This window comes from Carlito syrichta, unplaced genomic scaffold (genome assembly GCF_000164805.1).
Source record: "Carlito syrichta isolate Samal-C Ts95f unplaced genomic scaffold, Tarsius_syrichta-2.0.1 Scaffold315490, whole genome shotgun sequence".
NCBI lineage: Eukaryota > Metazoa > Chordata > Mammalia > Primates > Tarsiidae > Carlito > Carlito syrichta.
Window position 1 is genome coordinate 1031281 of NW_007259586.1, and position 23075 is coordinate 1054355.

At 43.1% G+C, this 23075-nt stretch overlaps 1 protein-coding gene across 1 annotated transcript in view; it reads left to right on the forward strand.

Moving 5' to 3' along the window:
- Positions 1-23075, forward strand: part of LRIG1 (leucine rich repeats and immunoglobulin like domains 1) — a 128401-nt gene that overhangs the window by 20656 nt on the left and 84670 nt on the right. The window contains exon 2 of the mRNA XM_008072883.2: positions 20962-21033. Within this exon, the coding sequence (XP_008071074.1) occupies positions 20962-21033 (72 nt within the window). The remainder of the gene's footprint in view (positions 1-20961; positions 21034-23075) is intronic.

Sequence of the window (23075 nt, forward strand, 5' to 3'; positions counted from 1 at the left end):
ATATTTGTCTGGTCCCAGTTCCGTTTATCTTCTAGCACTTAGAGGAGCAGTTATTTCCACATTTTTATGGTACAAGGCAGCAAGACTTTTTTTTCCCACATAACAGCTTTATTGAGATATAATTCAAATACCACAAAAACCATCCTCTTAAATTATGGGATTCTGGGTTTTCAGTATGTTTGTAGAGTTGTACATCCTTCACCACTAATTCTAGAACATTTTTATCACCCCAAAACAAAACCCCATATCCATTAGCAGTCCCTGCCCATTCTTTCTTCCTTCCATCCCCTGACAACATCTATTTCCTGTCTCCATGGACTTACCTGTTCTGGACATTTCATATAAATGAAATCATATATGTCTCTTATATCTGACTTCTTTCATTTAGCATAATGTTTTCTCTTTTTTATTTTTGGCATAATGTTTTCATGGTTCTTCCATGTTGTAACATGTATCAGTACTTTATTTCTTTTTATGACTGAGTGATGTTCTTTTGTGTGGATAGACTACATTTTGTTCATTTATCACTTGATGGACATTTGGATTGTTTCCACTTTTTGGCTGCTATGAATAATGCTGCTGTGCATATTTGTGTGTAAGTTTTTGCGTGAATGTATGTTTTCACTTCTCTTGGGTATATACCTGGGAGTGGACTTACTGGGTCATAGGATAACTCTGTGTTTAACTTTTTGAGGAACTGCTGGACTGTGTTTTGAAGAGCTGTGTACCATTTGGCACTTCTACCAGGAGTGTAGTCTTCCAGAACCTCGCCACTATTTGTTCTTGTCTGTCTTTTTTCTTTTAAGCCAGATATGGTTGCTTGCATTGATAGTTCCAGCTACTTGGGATACTGAGGTGGGAGGATCACTTGAGTTTGGGAGTTCCAGGCTGCAGTGAGTAATCCTTGTGTCTGTATACTCCAGCCTGGGGGCCACCGCAACCTTGACCTGCTGGGACCAGGTTATCCTTCTGCCTCAGCCTTCCAAGTAGCTGGAACTATAGGCATGTGCCACCACTCCCAGTTAATTTTTTTACTTATTGTAGAGATGAGGTCCCGCCAAGTTTCCCAGGCTGGTCTTGAACTGAGACTATCTCTTAAAAAAAAAAAAATTTGAGCCTTCCTGGTGGATGTGTATGTGTAGTCGTATCTCATTGTGGTTTTGATTTGCATCTTTTCATGTGCTTATTGACCATTTGTGTATCTTCTTTGGAGTAATATCTGTTCAGAGTCTTTCTCCATAATTGGATCCGTTGTCATCTTATTGTTAACTTGTAAGCAGAGCATGTTTTATTTCATTTACTTATTTCGAGTCAGGGTTTCACTCTGTCCCCGAGGCTGGAGTGAAGTGGTACGATAATGGCTCACTACAACCTTGACCTCTTGGGCTCAGGCAATCTTTCTGCCTCAGCCTCCTGAGTAGCTGGGATTACTGGCACACATCACCATATCTGGCTTATTTTTCTAATTTTCTATAGAGACAAGGTCCCGCTATGTTGCCTAGACTGGTCTCAAACTCTGGGACCCAAGTGATTTTCCTGCCTCAGCCTCCCAAAGTGCTGGGATTACAGATGTGAGCCACCGTACCTGGCCATGTTGTAGAAAGAGACAAGTAGTACAGCTTGGGGTATTCAAACAGCTTGGGGTATTCTCCAGGTAGTGTACTCTTTTCTGTCTTCAGGTGAGAAGAATTTTTGTTTTAAGACTCTTAAGATCTTCAAGTAGAAACATAACGGATAGTACTTGCCCGGTCACTTGACCCCCAGCCCCAGTTTGTAATCCCAAGGGAAGAAGAAAATGTGGCAGGAAAGTTGTTCTTGCAGTGCTTCCAGATTTCAGCCTCTCTAGGGGAGCTTATCACACAATTTTTGTGCCTAGGAGAATGGGAGAACTTGTTCTCCTGTAACCCAAGGAAATATGCTATGCTTACGCATTTATCACAGGGCCTGACCATTTGCTCTGCATTTCCTCTGCTCCAGGGCAAGCCTGCCTTTGCCCACAGAGCCTTGCAGCTATAAATTAGACAGAAGTGCAGTACTGAGGCTGTCCAAACTCAGGCAGGGTAATTGCTCTGGACAGGTTTACAATAGGGAGGTGTGAAGTGCTTGGTGGAGACCAGAAGCTGGGGAAGGGAGGATGTATTGAACTTGGGCAGCTGCAGGGCGGTAGGCTGACAGAGCTAATTGAAAACTATAGTTCTGGTGGCTTTTAATGGGAAAGGGACTGAGGCCTTGCAGCGGTTTCCTTTAAAGCAGGAAAGCAGCTTGTTGAGTTACTCTAGGGCTTGGGACTGAATCTCTGTAAACATTTAGAACCTTGGGCCTGGGTGTAGAGGATCAGAGCTTCAAGTTTTTCTTTTTAATTTGCTACTCCTTAGTTCTATTCTAGATGAACTGAGTGGACAGAGGGGATTCGGGTGTTGGTGGAAAGCTTAAGAGAAGGCCTACAGGGATACATGGAAAACACGCTGACCCCCACCCTTGGAGGCCTCACTGAGTTAGGGAGACTGATCAATGTGCTGATCTCTCGAGACAAGTGAGATAATAACTACATGGTAGCCTCTGTTAGTCTTTTAGTCAGAATTTATGGTGCCAGGGCCTGGGAATCTGCATTTCAAACAACTATTGGGGAATTGCTCTGGGGTCTTAAGTGTGAGAGCTGCTGCCCTAGACTGTGGTCCTGCCGAGGCTCAGCTGCAAATCCTGGCAGTTTCAAGTCCTCACTTTGCTGCCTCCTGCCTTCCTCTGCAGTCACTTTGTATCAGGGGCTTTCAGAACTCTGGCCCCAAAGGACTGTGTATTTCTTCAGTAGCCCAGCCTTTTCCTCTCTCAGGACCTTTGCCTGTGCTCTCCTAGGTGTGCCTCCTGGTTCTCCTTCAGGTCCTCTCTGGGAGGCCTTTCCCAGAAACCTAGGCGAAAGTGGGCACCTTTGTGTGCTAGAGAGCCTTTGGCCGCTTGTCTTCCCCTCCTGCTTGCAGATTCCGAGGGCAGAACCTACCTTATTGACCTTTGTGGTTCTCCTGGCACATAGAAGGTGCTTAATAAACATCTGTGTGTTCCTTCATGTCCAAGCCAACTATGCGTGACCATTGGCTTTTCTGCCTCAACACTATCTGGGGCACTGTTTTCTCGAGTCCCTGAAATTCCTGCCTACAAACACCTGTCAAGATAACTATGGGTCGCTAGTCCTACAGATCTGCCCTTTTGGGACTGAATCTGCAAGCATTTGGGCCTGGGTGTAGAGGGTTAGATCTTCAAGTTTTTCTTTTTAACTTCTACTCCTTAGTTATTTTCTGCCCGACTGGGATTCACTAGCTGCGTTTTCAGGACCACTTGTACCCACTGAAATTAGTTGTGTATTGAAAACAAAAATACACCTAAAACTGGACTCGTCTCCATTTATTTCAAACTCCATGATATCAACTTCTAGAAAGTCCTTTCAAAGGTGAAATATAAAAGGTGTGGAGATGGTGGAGGTGATAGGATCTTCCTTGAGATGTGCAGTGGTTAATGTGTAACCTCTTTAACAAGGCTTATGTGGATGTTTATATGGCCTTGCAGCTATTGCAGATTCATAAACCCAGACTGTGTAGCATGTGCTTATAGTAAGTCCATGACTTTGCAGCTAACTCATACCCCCAGGGTTTAATTTCCTTTGGTTAGCGCAACAACCAAAAACTGGTAATCCTCCTCTCCTGCAACAGGTTTGAGATTCAAATAGTGACTGAGGAAGGCTTTCTTAGCTCACCTCTCCTTTCCCTTGTCCCCAGGCATGATTTTAGGTTTCTGCCTCTGGCTGTAGAGAGTGAAGTTAAGTGAGTTCAAGAAAGAAAGGGGTGGCAGTTGGGATTGGTGACATACACCTGTAATCCCAGCACTTTGGGAGACTGAAGAGGGAGGATTGCTTGAGCTCAGGAGTTTGAAACCAGCCTAGGCAACATAGCAAGATCCTGTCTCTATTTTAAAAAACTGAAGAAAAAAAAAAAAGGAGAGAATAAGGTTTGAGGGGAGAGTGAATTGGTTCGTCCTTTTTTTCCTTCTTTTAAAAATTAATTTATTTTTTCTTTTTTAAAGATGTGGGGTACAGTTCAGGGTTAGGTATACAAACATTGATTATGCAGTTACCCTTGTTGATGAGGTGAGCCCTCCCCCCAGCAATTTCCCTCAACTGCCTATTCCACCCTCCCCTCCTCCATTTTTGAGGGTGACTGAGGTATAGAGATGTATTCTCCTCATATAAGATATTCTGGTCAGAGGTCCAGGCAGCTTGTCTCTTGGCTGAGGGTTATTTCACCCATACTTACTGCTTCATTGTATTGTGGCATCTTTGGGGATTATCCATTTGGAGGGGCCAGAGTCAAAATGGGAGAGCATGGTCACAGTAATGTCTTATCAGCAAACCAGAATCATATTGTCCTTTTTTTTCCTTGCTAGAGGCAAAATAAGGGTAGGAGTTTGGATATCGTGGAGGTCAGCAGACCCAGGTAGTAGTGTGTCTAGCTCAACAAATAACATTTTAAAGCACAATCTGCCCCTAATGGCACCAGAAGCCATCAGTTGAAGAAACCAGCTGTTAAGTAAGAGCAAGAACAGGAGTGTTTGCACAGCCATCCTTTAAATTTTCTGATCCTTGTTGAATGTTAGTTGGTTTGTGAATGATTAACTTCAGTGTGTGTGAGGAAATACTGGCTGTGTAAGTATATTTTTTTGTAAGAAAAAATAAAACTGGCCACACCCTCAGCTGCTCCCATTTTGGGCTCAGTACTTGCCTGCTTCCCCTCAACAGACATATTTAAAGCAGAGGTGGGAATGTTGTCTCCTCACAGACCACACGTGCATCATGTGTTAGAGCTCCTCAGTTACCATTTTGAGTTTGCTTAGTAGGGAATAAAAGTGTTTTGCAGCCTGCTGGGATATATAAGTGTGATGATACTTATCAACCTGCATCAAGTATCCAGAATCCTAGTGGGGATTTTGGTAAGGATACCTGTCTAGTTGGGAAGAATTGTCTGTATGGGATCAGAAAACCAGGTTTAGTGGATCATAAGAAGCTGGCTTGAGAAGTCTGTTTAATGTGACCTACCTGGCAATTTTGTAAAAGGGTTTTGAGGCAGGGTCTTTCTTTAATGTGTCACTGGAGAGAGAGCCATCCTTCTCTAGTGTTTTGATTTCCATAGTGGTATGTCTCCTTGGAAGAAGCCAGCAGATCTGACTGAAGGAGCTATAGTGTGGCTTCCATCAGAAAAGGGGACTTGAAGACTTTGAGCGACGGGGAACAACTTGGAGAAATCCATTTGTGAAACCAGTTTCCATGATGCACCTTTAGCCGTGCTTAGGGCCTCTTAAAGTTGACATTAATGGAAGTTATTTCCTCTGACTTTTGCCTGGGAAGGGACTGTATTTAGGCCTTTAGTTGGGGGAAGGGGAGGGCTAAAAGATGAAGGGGTGAAGGAGGAAGGAGTTTGGGGGAATTGGAACGGGTCATACAGGGCAGTTTGATAGCACAGGTCTTTTACCTTCACATACCTTTGGGTATTGGTTACTGGATTAATCCTGCAGTGTAAGTCACACTTAGAAATACCTGGGTGTGATTCTTGGGATTTGGTTACTTTACTGAGGGTCTAAGCTTTGCTCATTTCCAGTGCAGAAAACATGCATGCCATTGGAAGGAAAAAAGCAGGTGCTCTGTCTCCCTTCCCCACCTCTTCATTGTCCTCGGGTGCGATGCCATTTGATATCGGTAGTTCTGAAACACATTGAATGCTTTATTCTCAGGCTGCTGGGATTATTGCTGACATGGACTGTGGGTCCTACAGCCAACCCCTTGTGTATGGAAATGGAAGAAAAGAAATTCAAGCTGTAAATGAATATCTATCTTGGGGCTTTGTAGTTGCAAATTATGTGAATGAGTGAATTGAAAAGGTGCCTGATTTATACCATCATGAATACCTAGACCTTAGATAAATATTGACATCAGCAGTGTGACAGGCTTACCATTTGTCTCATGCCCCTAGGAATAAAAGACCTTTTCTCAGGCACTCGTGACCTTATAAACCATTCTGATGAGTTTGTGCAGGTGTTTTCTGCACTAGTTCTTTGGGTTTGAGAGTGGGTGGTTTTCTCTTTGTGCTTGTGCAAGCTTGAAGCTAACCGAATCAAAGCCTGCTTTGGCTTATCGATCACGGTTGACTTTGCTGCAAGTAAATGTAGTTGCTAGCACAGTTTTGCAGAGTCATGCTTGTGTGACCATGCGGACCAGACCTGGGATTAGAGCACCTTTTATTTACTTTGACAGATTTCAGCACTGAATGTGGGGAGTGAGGAGAAAGGAAAGCCTGCCTGGGGGTACATCGCTGGAGTGTAGGGTTGAGTCTGATTTATGTATGCCTTTTCCAACATTGCCCCCACCCACAACCGTACCTTGTTCAATCCCCTATATCTCAGGGTATTGAACAGAACTAGCCTGATTCTATTATTGTGAAGTATACTGAAGCAAGTCACTCTTTCCTCTTCCTCCACCTCTCTCCAAAGGTAGTATGCTTATTGGAGGGAAGTCATGGTGGAGTCACTTGATGTAGGGCAGGCAAGGTAGAGACTTTAACAAACTTGAATTTGATTACTCAGAAGATGGTGTGTTAATTCCATGACAAGTGTTAGGCAGCAAAGTCCTAGCTGCTCATAGGGCAGCTGCCTCATTGGAGCTGATTGTGTGGATGTCTGGGTTTGGGGTGACTGATGCACTTGGATTTCTTCCTCAGATGTGAAGATAACCTGTGCATTGAATGACTCTGTTTCTCCCTCATGCACAGAGAGAATATGGAGAACTTAGAAAGCACTCGTGGTGTTTTCTTAGGTTTCTGCCTGTAACTGAGACTCCAAAAGGAGGAGTCATTTAGGATTTACTTTTTTTTTTTTTTTTTAAAACAGGATTTATTGAGAGGACAGAGAAGCTTTCACAATGGAAGGGGACCTGAAGGGGATGCCCTACTTTTTTTTTTTTTTTTTTTGAGTTGAAGTCTTATTCTGTTGCCCAGGCTGGAGTGCAGTGGTACGCTAAAGGCCACTGCAGCCGCAACCTGCTGGGTTCAGGTGATCCTTCTGCCTCAGCCTTCCAAGTAACTGAAACTACAGGCACACGCCACCACACTCAGCTCGTTTTTTAACTTATTGTAGAGATGAGGTCTCTCCAAGTTTCCCAGGCTGGTCTTGAATCCATGGGCTCAGGCAGTCCTCTCACCATAACCTCTCAAAGTGCTGGGATTATAGGCATAGCCACCGCGTCCAGCCAGGATTAACTTTTGGTGGGGCTTTTCATCACTTATGCTGGCGATTTGCTTTTTAAAAAAATAGACTCATATCTCATAGGGACCAGTATTCATTTTTTGGCTAAGGTATAGTTTAGCAAGTAGCATTTACCGGAATTTACTGCAGTATCCACCTTTTAAGATGCATCTTTTGGGAGTAAATGCCTAGAAAGTGTAAACTGGGACAGATTGGAAGGGTGATACGCTAAGCTTCATTAAGTGTAGATGGCCCATGTTGAAGATGCGAGGCATCTTTTTAGAGGCTTTAATGAATGTTTAAAAAAAAGAGAAACAGGTCAGGCGTGGTGGCTCACGTCTATAATCCCAGCACTTTTGGAGGCTAAGGTGAGAAGATTGCCTGAGCCCATGGGTTCAAGACCAGCTTGGGCAACTTGGCAAGACCTCATCTCTACAATAAATCAAAAAAGTTAGCTGGACATAGTGGCATGTGCCTGTAGTTTCCAGCTACTTGGAAGGCTGAGATGGAAGGATCACCTGAGTCCAGCAGGTTGAGACTGCAGTTGGCCGGAAGCGTGCCACTGCTCTCCAGCCTGGGCGACAGAGTGAGACTCCAACTCAAAAAACAAACAAAGCAAAAAAAGCCCCAAGATGAGAAACAGAAGTGTGTGATAGCTCATTTTCACAGCCAGTTTTCCATTTGACATAGTAACATTTTAATATATTTGAGGATGGAAGTAATATGCATCATCTGCTTCTTTGTGCTTGTAATTTCAGTGAAAAGGAGTTCTGTTTTGGGGTTTTTTTTGTGTGTGTTTTTTGTTTGTTTGTTTGTTTGAGTTGGAGTCTCACTCTTGTCGTCCAGGCTAGAGTGTAGTGGCACACTCATGGCCACCACAGCCTGGACCTGCTGGACTTAGGTGATCCTTCCAACTTAGCCTTCCAAGTAGCTGGAACTACAGACGCATGCCACCACGCCTGGCTAGTTTTTGTGATTTATTGTAGAGACGAGGTCTCACCAAGTTGTCCAGGCTGATCTTGAACCCCTGGGACAGGGCACTTCTTTCTCCTTGACCTTCCAAAGTGCTGGGGTTATAGGCTGGCCACCGTGCTCGGACTTTTTTTTTTTGAGTTGGAGTCTCTGTTGTCCAGACTGGAGTGTAGTGGCATGCTTACAGTCCTACTAGGCTCCAACAATCCTTCCACCTCAACCCTCCAAGTAGCTACTAGGCTCCAACAATCCTTCCACCTCAACCCTCCAAGTAGCTGGAACAACAGGCATGAGCTACCATACCTGGCTAATTTTTTTGATTATTGTAGAGACAGGGTCTCACCTTGTTGCCTGGGCTGGTCTCAAACCCTCGGGCTCAGGCAGTCCTCTTGCCTCAGCCTCCCAAAGTGCTGGGATTACAGGCTTGAGCCACTGCGCCTAGCCAGAAGTTCCGTATTTGAATAGCAGAAAGCAGTCTGTGTACAATAATGTATGCTGAAATACTGTGTGGTTTTTGAACCTTGACTTTGTGTCTTCTCAGCCATTTCCACAACCAGAGCCAGAGAAATTGTCACTGCCCATGTGCCTCTAAAGCAGGGAAAGCGAAGGAATAGATGGTCTTTTAAGTTTAGAGTATTTCATAATGTTGCAGTGTTGTAGAAAAAAAATTTTGCCTTTTAGCTTTAGCTAAGCATTTCATGAGACACATAAACTTTAAAAAGCCCAATGAAAAAATGGACAGAACAAAATCCCAAGTTGATAAGCTAGCTAATAAAGTCAACGACTTAACTATTGGCTGGGTGACTGACCTTTTAAAACAGTGTGTTTTCTTTAAGATACTTAGCTAGAGATACTCTGGTGCCTGTGTGTAATGCAACAGATGTATTCTTGAAAAGTTGTGGGTAAATTCAGTTTTCTAATTGGATAGATTTAAGTATCAGGGATCTGCTGTCTGTATTTGTTTTTTTTTTGAGCTGGAGTCTCACTCTGTCACCCAGACTGGAGTGCAGTGGCTACTCCCGGCCACCGCAGCCTCGACCTGCTGGGCTCTGGCCATCCTTCTGCCTCAGCCTTCCAAGTAGCTGGAACTACAGACGCGCGCTACCACACCCGGCTACTTTTTGATTTATTGTAGAGATGAGGTCTCTCCAAGTTGCCCAGGTGGGTCTCGAACCCGCGGGCTCAGGCAATCCACTCACCTCAGCCTCCCAAAGGCGTGGGATTACAGGCTGAGCCACCGAGCCCAGCTGCTGTCTATATTTAAAGTGATCCGTCATTTTTGAGATTTGAGGTAGCCGGGAAAGGAAGAGAGGATAAACCTAGAACATAATAATATAAAGAAATCTTGTACTTAATCCACTTGTAATGCAGAGCATTGTGGTAAATGCAAGTAAACATGGACTTGTATATTAGCTTTGTAGATTTTGGATGCTCGAAATTCAAACAGGCATAATGAGACATAACAAGTGGCTGTGGGTGTAATACCAGTTGAGAAATGAAGGACACATCTCAGTTCCAGTGGAAGCTGAGAGGATTTGGGAGCACGCCCCCAGGAACTTCTGGCTTCCCAGAAAGGATTTTTCTTATAAGCAGCTCCAGCTTGGGTAGTTACACCCATTTATGTCATTCGTTCCTTAAAACTTTTTGTGTGTGGGTGTGGGAGGAAAGAGATGCTGATAACACTAAGGTAAGCTGTTGTTTGTACAGATGTATTTGTTTAAAACAAACCACTTTCATTTCCTTCTTCCTCTCGGTTAGGAGGGACCAATAGGCCACTTATTATACATTGCTTTTGGTAACCTAGAAGGGTATTTGCCTAAAATTGCCTTCTAAATACTTTTCTTTAAAAACAACAACAAAAATCTCTAATCATTACATCTCTAGAAATGAGTTGCTGTTGAGTTTTTTTTTTTAAAAATCTTTTGGGCCGGGCTCGGTGGCTCAGCCTATAATCCCAGCACTTTGGGAGGTCGAGGTGAGTGGATTGCCTGAACCCACGGGACCCGCCTGGGCAACTTGAAGAGACCTCATCTCTACAATAAATCAAAAAAATTAGCCGGGCGTGGTAGCACGCACCTGTGGTTCCAGCTACTTGGAAGGCTGAGGTGGAAGGATAGCCAGAGCCCAGCAGGTCGAGGCTGCGGTGGCTGGGAGGGCCATTGTACTCCAGTCTGGGTGACAGAGGCTCCAACTCAAAAAAAAAAAAATCTTTTGGCATGCATTTCTGTAACTTGAAGCCCTCGCACTAATAGTTTCATTGATTGGATTATGCTCGAGAGTGAATTGTCAGAAATGAGGGCTAAAAAGTCACAAAATACCTGGTTGTAGGAAAATCCTAGACAAGAACATTTAGAATAGTGTGTAATGCCACAGATGAAGGGGAAGATTTTTTGTTTATTTGTTTTGATGTTTAATCTGTGTCTGCTGTACCCAGAGGAAGCAATGCATTATTGGAGGTTTCATTCTTGAAGAATCAAGAGTCACTGGTATAGAATTTCCTTATCCCTTTATCCCAGTGAAATCTTTGGTTGGTATCTTCTGCCAGAAAGACAGGCTTGAAATTTGGCCACCCTGTTCTTGTGACCAGGCGTACTTTTTATGGGTCTGTGTTAAAATAGTTCTTTTCCTCTTGGATAGAGATTTCCTCTCAGGGTCCCTAGATGTGGCCACATAGTGTGTGAAATCACTCAGTGTTAAGTGGAGAATCATTTCAGTGTGTTGGAAAAGGAGATGGATCAGAGAACCACTTAGATGGTGATTGTGCGAGGGTTTACACAACTAAATTCTACAGTGTGACACAAAAGTGTTCATAAGGAATTACTAGTGTGCATCTTTTCTAAGTACACCCGAAGTGTATGAGTTTTAAAGCTGCATCGCATTTTAAGAAACACCCTGGTGGCTCAAGCCTGTTATACCAGCACTTTGGGAGGCTGAGGTGAAGGGATTGCCTGATCTCAAGAGTTCGAGAACAACCTGGGCAACTTGGCGAGACCTCACCTGTACAGTAGATAAAAAAATTAGCTGGAGATGGTAGCGCATATCTGTAGTTCTGGCTACTTGGAAGGCTAAAGTGGAAGGATTGCCTAAACCCAGCCGGTTGACACTGGGGTGGCCATGAGTGTGCCACTGCACTCCAGCCTGGGTGACAGAGTGAGACTCCAGCTCAAAAAAAAAGGGAAACACTCTGTATTTTGCATTGGTGGTTTCATAGGAAGCGGATCTTCTGAAAGTGGACATTTGTGGGGGTATAGGGATAAAGGTGGAGGTATTAGGAAAACAGTAATTCGTGACCAGAGGAGCATTGATGGACTTTACAAAGCACTCAGTGAGCCTGGGATTTCAAATTTATCCACTAGGTCAATGTGTTCTCTTTTTCAGCCTTACTCGTTTGCCCCTCACTTCCTGTCCCTTTTTGCCTGCCTTGTTTTCACTAGTCCAGAGGCAAAAGTCTCCACTTTCTGTCTTGGTAGAGCAAGGCTTTCATTTAGGAGAATCCCAGCCATCCTTTAACTGGGAGAACCTCCAGGCCAGAGGGGAGGGAATATTTGTGCTATGCCCTTCATCCCCTCTGGTCAGGATGGATGAGCTTGGGCCTCAGGCTGTGAGGGCCACCATCAGCGGAGGTCAGTGGGGCAGGGAGCACCTGGCTCTGAGGCTCCAGCCACCCTGTGTTCTGCATAACGGCTGGGTTCTTAGGAGGTAAAGATTAAGCTGTGTAGTGCCAGGCGGGATGGGGGGGGGTGTGCCATTGTGCAGGCTATGAGTTTGGAAAGTCCCGTAATGCTTAAGGACTCTCTGAAACAGTGAATTTGTGGTTCCTTTTCGAAGATGATAAAGTAGAAAATAGGCAATCCTGAGGGACCAGACTTTTGACCCCTCTCCTTCCCCTCCCTGTTTCTGTAAAGTTCTTTTCTAATAGCAAAACTAAATGGTGGCCATAGGCCTCTCTTGCCTGCTGGGGTGGTCATTGTGATGTTCCCTTTGTGGCAGGGCTGTGGGAGGGTCAGGCCTCTGGCAATAGCTATTCCCTGCCCAAATTCCTTTTGCTTGTAAAGTCCCTACCAACTGCAGAGCTGGTGTGCTGGAGTGCCTCTTCTTAATTAAATTGATTAGTCTTTAGGGGTTAATGATGCACATACCATATTAGCGAGAGACTATTATGGGAAATCTGTGGGCTTCCCCAAAGTACTAATGTCCACCAAGCATAAGACTGCTTAAATTAAACAAAAACACACTATACCTAATTACTTTGTCTCTTACCAAACTAAGATGTTGGTAGGAAAAAGATTCTGTGATCCCGTTTTAAGGGATGGTATCAAAAGCAAATGGTGACTGCCTTCAGTGTTGGTGAGAAAACATTTTGGGGCCAGGTGCAGTGGCTCACACCTTATAATCCCAGCACTTTGGGAGGCCGAAGTGCGAGGATTGCCTGAGCCAACGGGTTTGAGATCAGCCTGGTCAACTTGGTGAGACCTCATCTCTACAATAAATCAAAAAATTAGTTGGGTGTGGTGGCGCATGCCTATGGTTCCAGCTACTTGGAAGGCTGAGGTGGAAGGATCGCCTGAGCCCAGTAGGTCGAGGCTGCGGTGGCTGTGAGTGTGCCACTGCACTCCAGCCTCGGTGACAGAGTGAGACTTCAATTCAAAAAAAAAAGAAAACATTTTGGGCTTTTTGATTATTTAGTTCAAAACTTTTAGGTAGATGAATAAGGAGATATTCTGTTCCTGTGGAAATCAACTTTAATGGCTCTGTAGATTAATGTTCATGAGGGACCTGGCACTGGGGTTAGCTGAGGCTTATATAACCCTTGACTTAGCTGCCTGGCGGGCTATGGGAGTGGCATCGTGGGGCGACTCTTCTTGACTTTGCCTTAAAACCATTTATGTCTTGTCCCTTTCCTTTCTAGGAGGTCCTGACTTCATGACCTTTTTGTTTGTTTATGTTATTCCATGCTCTCCATGCTTTATTTTACTTTTCTGGCCTCGTTTCCTAACACTTTCCATCAAAAAACATGCCCTTCTTCTCTTCTTCCGGGCTTAACTGAAGTCTGGCATTTTCTGATAAAACTTTCTCATCACAACTAATTTTTCTTCTCTGGATGCCATCTGGACTCAGGGTTATCCCTATCAGGAATAACAAACTCAGGTGCCAACAGGGGTCAAGTGGATACTACCAATGAGTAGTGAGGGGCTGGGTGAGACAATAAGGAATAGTGAGGTTTGTGGTCAGTGGAATGCTTGCCAAATGCATGTAGCTGATTGTTGCTATCAGGAATGCCGACCTGGTGATTATTTTCAAGAGAACCTGAAACATTTATTTATTTATTTGAAAACTAGGTTTCTATAAGCACTGTTAAGTCAGAAACAAATGAATAAGCAAATTTCCCTGCAGCCCAGCGTTGGCTCAAGAATGACCATTCTACAACTAGTGGTCTACCATTGCACAATCCTTGTGATATGAGAACCTTTGGCTATAGTTATTTGGTCAGGAGTCTTATCTGACCAGTAGGTTGTAAACTCCTTTAGGTCATGGGCTAGATTTTTTTTTTTTGAATTGGAGTCTCACTCTGTCGCCCAGATTGTAGTGCAGTGGCACGCTCCTGTCCACCGCAGCCTCTACCTGCTGGATTCAGACGATCCTCCCACCTCAGCCTTCCAAGTAGCCGGAACTACAGGCACATGCTACTGCGCCCGGCTAATTTTTTTATTTATTGTAGAGATGAGGTCTCGCCAAGTTGCCTGGGCGGATCTCGAACCTGCGGACTTAGGCAGTCTCCTCACCTCAGCCTCCCAAAGTGCTGGGATTACAGACTGAGCCACTGAGCCTGGCCTTTGGGCTAGATCTTATCCTAATTTGTTATCAGAATTGATCACAGCACAGCATATATTGTAGACAAATATTTGTTGAATTTGACATTTGCTGGGTGCTGGAGGAAAAAGATGTAGGCTGTCCTCAAATTAACCACAGGCCAGGATGAGATGTGTGGACTAGTAAGATCAAGAAGCACATACAAGACCTTATGGGATCATAGAGGCAGACATAAGTGACTTTTCTCAGCTCATGTGTTGTTCACATAATGTGTAATTCAGAGACCCACACTGATTTCTATAGCTGATTTTAAAAATAAAAATAGGCAATGACTCTGGGTTCTTATATGATGAGTATATATTATTTCTTCTTTTGAGTCACCTATAGGTCTCCCTTATTTGCATAGATAATGGTCTCTGTACCATTTTCAAAAATTGAAACAATTGTGACTCATTACTGACTTTATATAAAATATAACTGACCAAAAGCTTACAAAATGAGCTATCTATATGGTGTTGAGATCCCAGTGATTTTTTTTTTTTTGGGGGGGTTTGTTTATTTACAGAATGTGCTTCTTTGCCAAGCCTCAGTTCAGGAATTGTTTAGGGATTATGTGGCTGCTTAGCTTACTGAAGAGAGATGGCAGCAAGTACAAAACCTTTTCCTGAGTGGGAATCCTTGGATAGGACACCAGAGGAATGATTCTAGTTCCAGATGCAATTTTATCATCTTAATGTAATCCTTTAATGTTGTGTTATCAAGTTGTTCAGTTGTGGTTTTTGGTTAACAAGGGGAAAGCATTGCAAAGGAAAAAAAGAACATCTGATATTCTAGGATTTAGAAAAATCTCTTATTCTCATAAAACCTTACAACATGGGAACATAATGTGGTGATTTCATTGGAACTTGATGTGTACTTCATATAATTCCTCAGAAAATAAAAATGCAGTGGAAACAGACTTAAAAGCTTAAAGGATTAAATAACTTTAATACGTTGCATGTTCCTCCTCAGTCGCACCCCCTGAAATCTTGAAAGGACCAATCGCTTTTTCCCAGCGAGTCCTAAGCAGGCAAATCCCTTTTTAGCGGGTGGCAAACCTTACACGTTCTGAGGTGAGAGAGAGATGGATGGCTGGAGCCATAGGTCCCAGGCCAGACCTGGGTGCCCACTGGTGCCCAAATGTGGGGTTGTTGTATTGCCTCACACTTTTCAATTTAGCAGACATTTAAAAGCTTAAACTGTGCAAAATGCTGTGACGTTCAGGAGTCCAGACGGGGTTGAGTAATGGGAAATAGGCTAGCCTAGAAACCAAACTGAATATGGAAATCTCATTCCTCAGGGAATGCTTGCCACAGATGTAGGACCAGTTCCTTCCACTTGGAATTGTTATTCTGCTCATGTTGAACACAGAGCCATTCGTTGTACTGCTCTTCACAGCCAGAGATTTTGCCTGTATAGTCAGTGGTCTATGAGCAATGCTAGCTTTTGGGAATGAAGTGCTAATTATGTTGTCTAACAAAGTGGGGTTATTTCCTCACCACAGCTTACTTAAATGTGAACGGAACTTTTTATCCCTTAACTTTCAAGGATTCAATGGATTATTGTTTGCCAGCTTTGAATAGCATGTGCCAAAGTGTGTAATATGTGGTTCTGGTTGTAATCCAGGAAGGTGATGGTCAGATTATGTAAATACCGATTAAGCCTATAGAATTACATGCAAAGGGCAGTTTTTGTTGAGTGGCTTCCCAGTGACTTCAGTTTTCAAAGACTCTTTCCCTCGATGTGATGGTTTAATACTTGTGTGCTTAATGGACTTGGGTTACTATCAGTGTCTGTCTCCCACCACAATTTTCAACAGAGTTCTTGAATTTTGGGGAAGCTCAGATTTATTTTTTAGATCCAAGTTTCTTCTATAGGTGCCATTTCACTTGAAATATTTGTGGGTTATTTCACCAGTTAGACATATTTGTTGATAGCTTTATAATTTAGATATAGCATAGTTTAATAGAAATTTCTGTGATGATAGAAATATCCTTTACCTGCATGGTGTAATTTGATAGCCGCTAGCCACATGAGACTGTTGAACACTTGAAATATGGCTGGTGTGACCAAGGAACTGAATTCTTAATTTTATGTAATTTTATTTTATTTATTTATTTGAGTTGGAGTCTCACTCTGTTGCCCAGACTCCTGGCCACCGCAGCCTTGACCTGCTGGGCTCTGGCGATCCTTCTCTCTTAGCCTTCCAAGTAGCTGGAACTACAGGTGCACCCTACCACACCCGGCTCATTTTGATTTATTGTAGAGATAAGGTCTCACCAAGTTGCCCAGGTGGGTCTCGAACCCGCGGGCTCAGGCAATCCACTCACCTCAGCCTCCCAAAGGCACGGGATTACAGGCTGAGCCACCGAGCCTGGCTATTTTATGTAATTTTAATTTAGTTTAAATATAAATGTAAGTAGCCTCATGGCTAGTGGCTACTGAGTTGGACAACACAGGTTTAAATAGTGGTGGGGATTTCTCAGCTATTGAAAAACTTCAGCTCTGCAAAATCTTTGGGGTTGGGATAAGGGGTCTTGTCAGGAAACATGCTCAGTGAGCAGACTGTTGTCAGGCGTTGTTAAACACTTTGCTTTTCAGACATGCCTGGATAAAACTTGAGCTGTTCTCTGCAGAGGTACCTCTTGTGTGTTCTGCAAATGGTGGGCTGTACGGTCATCTTTCAGCAGATTAACTGAAAGAATATCTATGGCTGGTCTCAATTGTTCAAAGATCTGCACGCCCTTTGTGCAAGAACAGGGAAAATTTGTGTTATGACAGTGGCTGACAAAATGTTTAATGAAAGCTGCAATTGGCAGTAACTAAATTCCCTGAGGTTTCTTTCCTCTCCTCTTTGCTACTGAAAGGTGCAGAAATGCTTTTGACAGCATCTGTCCTGCTGACAGATGAATTGTTTTGACAGGAGAATCTGAAACCTTCAACTGAAGACACATTCAGATGTCAGGCCTGGTAAGGGGCGACCGTGTTCATAGAAATAAGTGAGATGCTTTAGATGTATGTGCATGTCAGCTGCTACCTGAAAGAAAGAAAGTCTCATGAAAGGTTTTCACTGATTAACCCTTTGTTCTTGGGATCCAAGAGCTCTTTGGTTAAGTGTATTTTCTTAATTGTTGAGAAATGATTGTTGTCAATAAGTGTAGCAGTCAAAGGGTTAATGAGGGAAAAAAAACCCCCAATGTTCATAGCAGTATATTATTCACAGTAGCCAAAGGTAAAAACAACCCAAATGTCCGTCAACATGATATCTGATGAATAGATACACAAAATGTGGCATATGCAAACAATAGAATATTAGTCAGCCTTAAAAGGGAATGAGATTCTGACACATACTACTACATGGATAACCTTGAAGACATTATGTTAAGTGAGATAAGCCAGTCAAAAAAGCACAAATATTATATGATTCTACTTATATGAGGTACCCAGAATACTCAGATTTATAGAGACATGGGTAGAATGGTGGTGGGTGGGGTAGAAGAGAATGGAGAGCTAGTGTTTAATGAGTACAGAGTTTTAGTTTGGGATGCTGAGCAAGTTCTGGAGATAGATTGTGGGGATAGTTGCAGTACAAAGTGAATGTCCTTAATGCCACCAAACAGTAGTACACTTTTTTTTTTGAGTTGGAGTCTCACTCTGTGGCCCAGTCTAGAGTGCGGTGGCATTCTCACGGCCACCCCAGCGTTGACCTGCTGGGCTCTGGCTATCCTTCTGTGTCAGCCTTCCAAGTAGCCAGAACTACAAGGGGTGCGCTACCACACCTGGCTAATTTTTGAGTTCTCGCCAAGTTGCCCAGGCAGATCTTGAACTACGGGCTCAGGCAATCCCTGCACCTCAGCCTCCCAAATTGCTGGGATTACAGGCTGAGCCACCGAGCCCGTCCAGTAGTACACTTTTAAAGGTTAACTTTTGTGTTACGTGTATTTTACCACGATCACAAAATTTATGCTAAGAAATTTATTTATTTCAAAATTTATGAAACTGGCCAATAAGTACGTGCCTATGAGGATTTTATTTCACATTTTCGTCAGGGAGAATAGAGTAAATATTTTCCTCATTTCCTCATAAAGCAGTTGACGATCAGCAGCTTGTTCTGGGCTTCAGGATCACTTAGTTCTCAGACTTAAAAGCTAGGGCAGTTCTGTGCCCCTAGCGGAGGCTGCTCCAAGGGGCATGAACTTCAGTGGCTGTCTTCTCTCTGCGTGGACAACAGGTGCTCTGAGAGAAGTACCCTTTATGGCCAGTACCCTGACACTCATTTGTTGATAGATGACTTTTCTAGTCGATTGGAACTCCAGAAGTTGCTGCATCCTGGCTGACCCAGGGAGAACGTAAATTTCCACTTAAAAGTCTCTTCCTCTTTGTTGCTTGAGTCTGATGTTACTTGGCTTCTTGATCATATTAACTATGGAAGACCCTTTTCTCAGGTAGCCTTATCTAAAAAGCAAAGTTTGTACATCATTTCTGAAACTAAATACATTTTGCCTGATCTTCAAGGGCAAGACAAACCAAAGGGTATTATGACTTAAAATGGCTTTATTCTAAGTTGTTGAAGAGTATGGACACATGTGCTGGGTGGGAAATGAGGGAAGTGATCTCATTTCAGCTAGTTCAAAACGCAGTCATCAGTAAATTGCATAAGACCTGGTGAGCCCTAGCTCCACCCCGGCCACATGTGTAAGCCAGAAACACGCAGTTCCCTTTGAACCTAATAGCCTCAAGAGTCAGTGGCCTAGATCAGAGGCAAAAACTGGCGGTCCTCAGGCCAAATGTGGCCTACAGATATGTTTTGTTTGGCCCATTCACAGTTCGTTTTAACTTTTTTTTCCTTTAAAGAATTGAAAAGATTCACGTGCGCATTCAGATTTTTGAATTTCTGCAGAAAACTGTGAAAATTGGTTTAATCAGCCCTTGTTTCAGGAGACAAGGAGCAAATGCCCCTTTCGGTGGGCAGGCAGGCAGCTCTGTGTTGGCCTCAATCCACATGGGCCAGGGTCACCAGCTACGTGACTTGCCAGCCCTTTTAGGCTCTTGCTGTTGTAGTGTCTGAGTCTTTCTCTAATGTCGTCTCCAGTTTAACAAGTCCTATGATGATATAGAAGGTACAGTCATTGTAAACTCAGTATCTTTACATCCAGGAATAATATTTCCATCCCTTCTTTTTGAGAGTCTGCTCAAAACAAGAAAATCTCAGTCTGTCTAGTCCTTTTTCTCATGTGGAGAATTCTCTCAATTTGTGGATTTTCTTTTCCAAGTCTAACTTGTAATTTCTATATACCTATTAATAAACACCCCAAGAGCAGACATGTTCACACTTGACTTTAATATGTGGTTTAAAAAATTACCACCTTCAATCTTTATGGTAACAATCTCTGGACAAATTGCTTTTAATTCAGGCTGTGTCATGAATACAGATGTACCATTAGTTTCAAGTGTAGTTTGACTTTTATTTAGATGAATGTCTGTAAATTCACAGTGAAATGGCTCTCAGCTCTAGGTTAGTATTGACTGAAATGTCTCTGGAGTAATTTTAAAAGGTAGTTGCCACTTAAGTGAGACTTTAAAGAGACAGACTTTGAACTCATGATTAGTTCATACTTGAACTGTAATTGACAGTAACGTCAATGGAATTAATCTCTGAGATGAAAAATGTCAACCTCTTTAGCATACACGGGGCTGGGTAGACTTGGGTGGCAGGGAGCAAGATTGCAGTGCAGAAACAATTTAGGGCTCATCTGGATCACATCTTTGTGGCTTCTGTTCCTGAAAGATGAAGCAGGTCTGATTGAGATTGTGATCAGAGAAGCGCAGCTGATGAATGTTGCCCCACTTGCTCTTTGTCTATCTCTAAGGTATGGCAGCGTGAGGAAGTGGGGATGTAATTCTGGGCAGTTGAGACAGACACTACCATCTTGGGAAGACTGCGCATGGAGGCGTTTTCTGCCTGTGGTTAACACCAACATGAATTTCCAACAACTGGCTCCTATCTCCTGTGTGACTGTCACTCCTGGTTCATTCACTGATGGCAGGAATACTGTGTTCATAAGCAGTCTTATGAGTCAGAATCTTAGAGTGTTCATTTTCTAAGCAGTTACTTGAACTTTGTCTATACATCTGAGCGATTTTTAGTCTTAAGTTCTTGTTTAGACCAGGGTTTCTCAATCTCTGAATACTAGTATTGACATTTGGAGCTAGGTAATTCTCTATTGTTGGGGGCTATCTGTGTGTCATAAGATGTTTAACAGAGTCCTTGGCTTTTACTCATCAGATGCTAGTGGCACCCTCTCTCTGAAATGTCTACAGATATTGCCAAATATGCCCCCTGGGGGACAAAATCATTTCTGGTTGAGAAACACTGGATTAAACAGTGAAGGCTTTCTTTTCTCTCTTCATTTTTTTTTCTTTGCTACTACTTGATGTTGATGCTTTAGTAAAACATTATAAAATTTTAAAATGTCATTAAGTATAGCCTTGGACTTAGTATGGCAACAAAGCATTTGGACAAAGACGCTTGACTGTAGGTAGAGGACTGGCTTACCTTAGAATTTCTTTAAAAATTGCTAAGTAGTTAAATAGTATCGATTGAAATTCCTTTGGGTTTAGCCAACCTCAGGTGATTTGGGTTTTCACAGTGTTACTTGGAGTGCCATGTTTATGGATGCAAGGAAGGAGGTGTATTTGTGAATCTCAGAATTAATAAGGTTACTTTCAATAATGTTTGAGACAGGGGCGATTATGAGAGAGAGGGCTTGAATTCTGAGGTGTGGGAGATGGGAAGAGAAGATTCCTGAATCTTGGGTATGATGCCAAGTGTTTATTCCTTTTTTTTTTCTCTCTCACCAGAAACCTTAGTTACAACAAACTCTCTGAGATAGACCCTGCTGGTTTTGAGGACTTGCCGAATCTGCAAGAAATGTGAGTGCTTCCCCTAATCCTCTGGGGGGTGAGGGGATGGAAAGCCCTTTGGAAAAATTCTCTCATGCTGCAACATCACTCATTCCCCTAGATCTGCCATCTAAACTTGTGGGAAGGGACATTTGTATCTGAGTTGTTGGTGACAAATTGTCTGACCTACTTATCTCCCTTTTGCTGCAGCCTCTCTGTTCTTCCTAGGCAGTCCAGGGTGTGTTACAATCCAGTAGGCATAGAGTTCCTGGAAAGCATGGGTACATGGTGGGTGTATAGCAGAGTCCCCTCCCTTGTGGGAAGTCTTGTAACCGGGTATGACACACATGGGCTGGTACTTCCTCACAATTCCCAGGGAGGTTGAGCAGGCCACTCAAGAGTGGCCCATTGGTGCTAGCCCACCCCTTCTGTGTTCTAGGAAACTAAGGGACAGAAGGATGAACAATGGGAACTTACTTTTTCCCCTCCACCTCCAAACAGAGCTAGGCGTTATTGCCTTTGGAGTTCTAGACTGGCAGTCTCCTGCAGTGTTCTTTAAATTAGGCTGCAATCTTTTGTTCTTCTTTTTATTTTATTTATTTATTATTGAGATAAGGTCTTGCTCTTGTCACCCAAGTTGGAGTGCAGCGGTGTGATCATAACTCACTGCAGTCTCAAACTCCTGGACTTGAGCAATCCCCCTGCCTCAGCCTCTCTAGTAGCTGGAACCACAGGCTATTTTCTTTTAAAAATACTTTTGTAGAGACACAGTCTCATTCTGTGTCCTAGGCTGGTCTCAAACTCCTAGCCTCAAGCAGTCCTCCCACCTTTGTCTTCCAAAGTGCTGGAATTATAAGTATGAGCCACTGTAGTAGGCCAAAATTTCTTCTTTTTATTAAGACATAAGTCGTATTGGATTAAGGCCCATTCATATGACTTCATTTAACCATAATCATCTCTTTAAAGTCCTTATCAGGCCAGGTGCATGGCTCATGTTTGTAATCCCAACACTGTGGGAGACCAAGGCAGGAGGATCACTTGAGCCCAGAAGTTCGAGACCATCCTGGGCAACAGAGTGAGACCTCATCTCTGAAAAAAGATGAAAAAAATTAGCTGGGCTGGTGGTATGCATCTGTAGTCCCAGCTACTTGGGAGACTGACACAGAAGGATCACCTGGGCCTAGGAGATTGAGGCTGTAGTGAGCTGTGAGCGTGCCACTGTACTCCAACCTGGGTAACAGAGTGAGACTTCTCCTTAAAATGTACAAACAAACATACAAAACAAACAGTAATAATAATAATTTAAAAGTCCCTGTCTCCAAATACAGTTACATTCTGAGGTAGTAGGGGTTAGACCTCCAACATGAACTTTAAGGGAATACAGTTCAGCCTATTATAGTCACCCAAGATGATAAGCACAATCCATCAGTGGGTTAGAACCCAGTGCTTTCCTTGATCCAAGCTGTCTTTAATGATCATGGTTAAAATATATTCAATTTGAGTGTTAAGACTCAATTTTAGTATATGTGCTGCCAAAGTGAGCACATGTGTGTTATGTCTCAAAGCTTAGTGGCTTCTTTTAGAATTGGTCAAAATTAAAATTGGGGTATTCCCTCTTATGTCATTCAAGTTTTTACCTAACATTTATTTGAGTAGCTACTCTGTGCCAGGTACTGCTCTGGGTCCTGGGAGTACAGGGGTGAATGAGGTACACAAACAGGGCTAGGACTAGGGAGAGGCAGGTGAGGTGCTCACCACAGACTCAGAATTTACATGGGTGCCAAAAACTCAGCAATCAAGGTAAAGGATATTTTGATGCAGTATTTAAAAAGTCAAAATGAATTAAAAAACAAAAATCCATGATGAGCACAATATGAAATGTTTAAATCAGGACAGGATCGGCATTACTGATTCTGTGCCTTTGCCTCAGGTTTTGGGGTATCTTGACAAGGCACTCTGCTGATCCTCTTGATTTAAACTTTTGATATTTTGTTCATTGTGGATGCTTTGCGTTCATTTGGATAGTTTAAAAATATTGCATCAACATATTCTTTGTCCTGGTGACTGAGTTT